The sequence below is a fragment of the Lepisosteus oculatus genome, chromosome 7 (genome assembly GCF_040954835.1).
Source record: "Lepisosteus oculatus isolate fLepOcu1 chromosome 7, fLepOcu1.hap2, whole genome shotgun sequence".
NCBI lineage: Eukaryota > Metazoa > Chordata > Actinopteri > Semionotiformes > Lepisosteidae > Lepisosteus > Lepisosteus oculatus.
Window position 1 is genome coordinate 14,097,545 of NC_090702.1, and position 6,000 is coordinate 14,103,544.

At 37.4% G+C, this 6,000-nt stretch overlaps 1 protein-coding gene across 4 annotated transcripts in view; it reads right to left on the reverse strand.

Moving 5' to 3' along the window:
• mapk8ip2 (mitogen-activated protein kinase 8 interacting protein 2) overlaps positions 1 to 4,938 on the reverse strand; it is a 78,650-nt gene extending 73,712 nt beyond the window's left edge. For 2 of the 4 annotated variants that reach the window (XM_006633737.3, XM_015353237.2), the window contains exon 1: positions 4,406 to 4,938. In XM_006633737.3, the coding sequence (XP_006633800.2) occupies positions 4,406 to 4,470 (65 nt within the window). In that variant the 5' untranslated portion in view covers positions 4,471 to 4,938. Of the gene's footprint in view, positions 1 to 4,256; positions 4,380 to 4,405 lie in introns of those variants that run through there. The other 2 variants (XM_015353239.2, XM_015353238.2) reach the window with 2 other exon arrangements.
• Positions 4,939 to 6,000: the final 1,062 nt, after the last annotated feature.

A 6,000-nucleotide genomic window follows, 5' to 3' on the forward strand; every position in this document is an offset into this window, starting at 1 on the left:
ATTGCAAATATTCAAACTAACTGCTTAGGGCACAAAAGCAAGTATTTAATGCTTTTATATTTCATTACACCTGCAAATTTTAATGATATCCCCTCCTAATCCAAAAGAACCACAGGGGCCTCTGATCTTCATTCCACTTGAGCTCTTAGTGATGTAATCGATTTGACTGTTGACTTAATTGGTCTAAATTACTGTTGCTTCTGAGAATTTAGCTATTGAGGCATCTAACTTTCCTATTCTCCTGCAGGGCATCAATTTCACAATGCTAGAAGTATTCTAAAATAGTGGTGAAAAAATACTATCGTTTTTCTTTTAATTGCCGTTTGTCATTTATTTGGGAAATTTCATGGCTTATCGTTTGGTTGCAAAGTCCTATAACAAAGAGCTGTTCTGTTATTTGTTGTAACTTATCCCAGTTAAAAATTTCAGTAATAAAAATTCTGGATAAGTAACTTGTTAATGGACTATTGTTATGTATCTGTTGCTTCTTAATACTAGTATTCTGCACATACTCCATGTGCAAAACATCTTGCTCACCTTCACCTCACAGTTGCTACTGTATTGTTTTTTATTTTTAAGCAAAATAATAAATGCTCCGAAAAGACCTACTTTCAGACATTCACACGTTCACTTCAAGGTAGATTACTCAGCAAATTTCAGTATTTATTCTGAGTGCCAGATACTGCTGTGCTTTGTTCGACGATATGTGCCCCGAGACGCTTTTTATTGTCCTCAGTGCATCAAATACCATATTCAGCACATCAATATAATCAATCCATGTAAATCAGTACCAAACTAAGAGAACAGACTCAGCTTTATTCTCACCTGTTAAAAAAACAAAAAGGGATGGATGGGTCAGTGCAGCTGTATAGAAGAGGTTTTACCACTACAGTTTATTTTGTAATACAATTCAGTAGACTTTACAAACTTTACATATGTGAAGTACTTTGCATTTGTTATCACATAACACTTCACAATGATATACAGTATAACAAATGTTATTGTTTTTTGTGTGTACAGGTATAGTGCATTGGGAATGAGGCTTGCAGGCCAAATTGTTACATTTTTAAAAGATAAGTAATAGGAGCTAGAGATGAATGGCAAAAATACTGTATCTGCAAAAACTGGTCAATTGGCTTTTAGTTATTTTAAATTAAAATAATATGAGAAATATGTATTTCTTCTTATGTTGTGTACTTTCCTAAGTGTACTATAATGAGATAAGCAACTGTAGGATTTATTCAGCCAACCATTATAAGAAAGTCACTTCATCCCAGTGAGGTACAGTATATAACAACCCAGAAACACAGGATACAAGGTGGAACTACCTCCACTACCCCACCACAAGGTGGAACTACCCTAGAAAGGACTTGCCCATTGAAAGGCAATAGTGCACACGCACAAGAACACTTTAGAGACACAAATTAACCTAACCCACCCAGAAAAATAACATGCAGACAAAGGGAGAAAATAGAAATCACACACAAAGCACCCCAGTCTAGGACGAAATCCAAAACCCACGAGCTGTGAAGCAGCAAGACTAACCACCAAGTCACTGGCCCCACCCCAGTGAAAGTCGTGCCCATTAACTGTGCTGCTGTGCTTGGGTGGGAACTGTACAGAAAGACTATTAATTATCGAGTTTCTAATTCAGTGACTATAAGCCCCGATTATAATGATGTCATAATGTTTCTGCACGGGAAGGAGACATTGATGTACTGTAACTGAGGTTAGGGCGAGAAGCAAAAAGTTGTAGCATCTTGCTTTCACTTTGCACCAACTAGCAATCTAAAGCAAACACATAAAACAGACTTTCCATGGCCAAGGTTTATTGTGTTACCTTGCTCTTTCTACAGAAACGTTTTTTTGGTTGTCTGGCATGAAACAGACCTATATCCGATAGGGTTGTTTTCCCTATGACATGACATGAACACAAATACAGAATGACAGGGAAATAAAATTGGGAATGACTGCACCATTGTGCTTGGAAAGTCTCATTGATGTGGCTCTGCACTGACCAATATTTTGTGAAAACCTGCTGAAATCTGACCAATATTCTACTGAAACAGAAGTGTAAGATAAACTGAAAATACCACTTTATTTTTCATTTAGTTTCGAAAACGAATATGTGATACCCCTGCGTAAGAGGAAAGCATGTAACTTGAGACTGGGTTGTTGTTCAGTTTCACTGCAGTTGATCTTATAAAATAAAAGATGTGATGGCTCTATTTAACAGTGAGTGTTTCAGAAACATCAAAGAATCCCCACCACACTTCACCTACTTATATTCTCATATTAACGTTTCTGCAGGTCCTTCCTCCTGGCCGCTGTCAGGGTGTGTTACACTGCCCTAGGCTAGGACTGTTGCCCTTCATCTGCTCATCTATGGACAGCATGTTGCACTATTGTACTTTTTGGACACTCAATCTGTATATACAGTACCTATGTGCATTTTGCACGTATTTTACTGTTTTACAGTGACTATGAGCATATTTTGCACACACCTAACTCTATATATTTATTTTGTATTGCTATACTTATTTTAATTTTTCGTCTGTTATGATATCTGTCTTTGCTTGTCTTGGGGTGGGCTGCTGTAACACCTCAATTTCCCTTTGGGATCAAAAAAATCTATTCTCATTTTTATTTTTAGCAAAAAAAAAACCCTCCTAGAGTAATATCTGAACTTACAATATATATTTTCTTCTATGAAAACTGTAGAGCATAGAGAAGGTAATTTATTGTTTACTGTCTTTATTGCATTTATTTTTGTCCTTCCAATTTTATGTATCCTGTTTTTTTTCCTCCTCACCACCTAAAAATCATGCTCCAATTCTACAGACATTCCTTTCAGCCTTTCCTTAATGGGCTGTTTTTTTTGATGGCCCTAAGGGAAGTGTCAACGTTGTTTAAATCAAAATGGTGGTCCTTTTAAGAATATGGATCCTAGAGGTACACCTTCACTGAAGATTACAATAGAACTGATTTTCTGATGTTAAGGTGGGGGAAAAGTAATACTATACTGCTTCAGACTGTGAAGTGGCCAAAGCTTATTTTTCCTGCAATACCCCAAGGGCCAGGGAGATTTCACTCCCTGCCTGACACCGAGTGGCATGTGGATTGTGCAAACACACACACTGAAGCATGCCTCAAATAAAGAGAGACGGCTTTCAGTAGTAAATCCTTCAGAATCGTTGCCCTGCGTCAATATTTATGAATACAAATAGTTGTTTATAAATACATATTAAGAGGACATGCTTACCTAGTAGGGTGAATACAAATTATTTGTTGGAGCAATGTGCAAAAATATGATTATCCCGCAGCTTGCTGGACTTTTGTGTTCATCAAAATAGTTAGAATACAACCCCTAATTGGAATGGCTCAGTACAAATGTCTACAAAAGCTGCTTTCCTTACAAAAGCAAACACAAAATTACATTTTAATATAATTACTGTTCATACTAAACTATTTTATTAGGGTTATTTTCAGAACAGCATGAGCATTTTTTATGATATATACTGTAATTCACATTCATTCATACAACCCATTTCAACTTCAATACCCCACTTCTAGTCTTTTTAAATCACATGATAACAAGTAAGAGATAATATAGAAAGATAGGTGCTGAAATGGTTTATTAGTTTTATGTACAACTTTATACATTTCACTCTTTTGTGTTCTGCAGTATAGGTGCGCTGTCAACAAAGTTTTATTTCGTTCTAGTGAATATGCATTAAGTCAAACGTTACGGATAGGTAGCTTTAGCAATCATAAACATCACGGGTCAAAGTCCTCTTTTAAAATCGACGAAAAAAGAATTAAGCAGTCCAGACATAGTGATCGGTTTATGTCAGCAGTGGGGTCCTTCTTTCAATTATAATTGTAAATAAATACATCACTATGGAGGCTTCATGTATGCATCTAATAGGGCGTGGGCCTCTTGAGAAGCAACTCCTCGAACGTCTGATAAATACAATTAATAACCGTGTGTAAAGCAAAGAATTACAAAGAATCAACCGTTTGATATCCTTTCAGGTTATTTCTCTCCTTTTAAATATAATGTTAATACTGGTGTTATTTTACAGAAGCAATTGGTAAATAAAAAAACTTGCAACGCTACAATATATACACTGGAAATATAGTTATGAAAGAAAGCAATAATATCGAAACAATAATAAAAGCAAAAGTACAAATCTAATATTTTAATGTACGGCTTTCCCCCCATCCAACCCTCCCATGCGCCAGAATCAACAGACCTGTCGTAGCGGTACTTGAGAGCATCACCCAGTGACATTCCTACTGCTCCTCCCGCGACAGCCTTGGCCTCTGCAGCAAAGCGCCCGGGAGTTTTCGTTATGTCCTTGATTTATCGCAAATGAAAATGTTGCTGCTGAAGCAGTCTTACCTGCAACCTGGAGGAGAGAGGGAATGGAAGGTGGAGAGAGAAAACATCTCAGCCCTGTCCGCCATCTTCTTCCAGAAATGACTCAAAAGTGACTGCAGATAATCACAAAGCACAGCCCATTCACAGCCAGAGAGGGTGCAGGCAAACCGGATCAAGGGATGATGATCAGCGAAGAATTTTCGCCCCCCTCTGTGGCAACACTGCAGATGTCACTAACATGAACTAATTGTACCACGGATACATTTATCTACGATCAGAAAATCCAGATAATCCTCTTGGGGAAAAAGGAAAGGAAGAGCGTGCTGATTAGGAAAATGGTTGTTTTAAATAATCGTGGATTAAACACTGCCATACACCTGCATAGATCTAGCGCTAAGTACTCACAGAATCAGAGCTATGGAATGCAACAGCAAGCTCTTGTAAAAAAAATCAAGCGCAGCCTCTATCCCTTCCAAAGGACGCACACCAAGCTCCCCCAATACTATGTACAGTATATCAAACAGCAAGAGGTAAAAATCTGTACTGAACTAGCAAAGCAGGAAACAGCACTGCGGATGGTCGTACTTAAGACTACAGACCACATTTTAAACCAAGATGTATCATCCAGCATTATCATATTCTGTTATGATTATGCGCGTTTAATAGCATTTTTCTATATTTCGAAAAAACGTACAATAGGTTGCATTTTGCTGATGGCTTGTGAATATTATGACTGAGATTGATTTGTTTGTGGGTGGAGAAGATTTTGTATTACATGGACATCACGTACAGTAATACTGGAATGCGCTGACAAACACTTCACAATTATTCAGAGCATAAATGCATGTCTTTCTTCTTTAATTGGTCTAAAAACCACTGACTCAGCACCACAGATATATCCTGGAGTAACATTTTACTCCTGAACTGAGGATTCTGTCAAAGTTATACCAGATACAGTAACCATCGTGTACGACTCTGTTGATATTGTATGTCTACATTTATAGGAGTGGAAAGAAAATTAAACGATCGGTCAGACTCACCAATGAATCACAAATCAGCTCCTTTGGACCGCATTTAAACTGAAAACGGGAGTTGTTGGAGTCTGTAACAACTTCTATCCTTTCAAGAAGCAGCTGGTGAGTTAATTAAGCGCGCGTTGTATTACAGTATGTAGCCATGTACGTTTTTTTAGAAATCCCAGACATTTTAGAAAAAGCTCTACATCTTTAAGCACTCGTTATGATAGTATTTGAAGTAAAGTGTTAAAACAGTACTTGACATGTGGTCATGGCAGATTAGCACTTGGCAGCATTGAAGAATTGCCAAACACTTCAAAACCATGGAAATAACCGACTTCAAAACCATGGAGGCAATACTCGAGTTTATTTTAGTTTCTCAGTATTTTGCATTTGAATACAGAAGAGTATTTACAGTCTTAATGTGGGAACATGGTCCGCAATCTTGATTTAGTGAGGCCAGCACTATTTCTTGTAGGAATATAAACCATACTGACCTTAAATAAAAGCGTTAACAAGTGCACCCCGGTGACGAGTCTTGACTAACACTAACAAGTTTACAAAGATACATCCAAGCATCCGTTTTCAATAATCAACCAC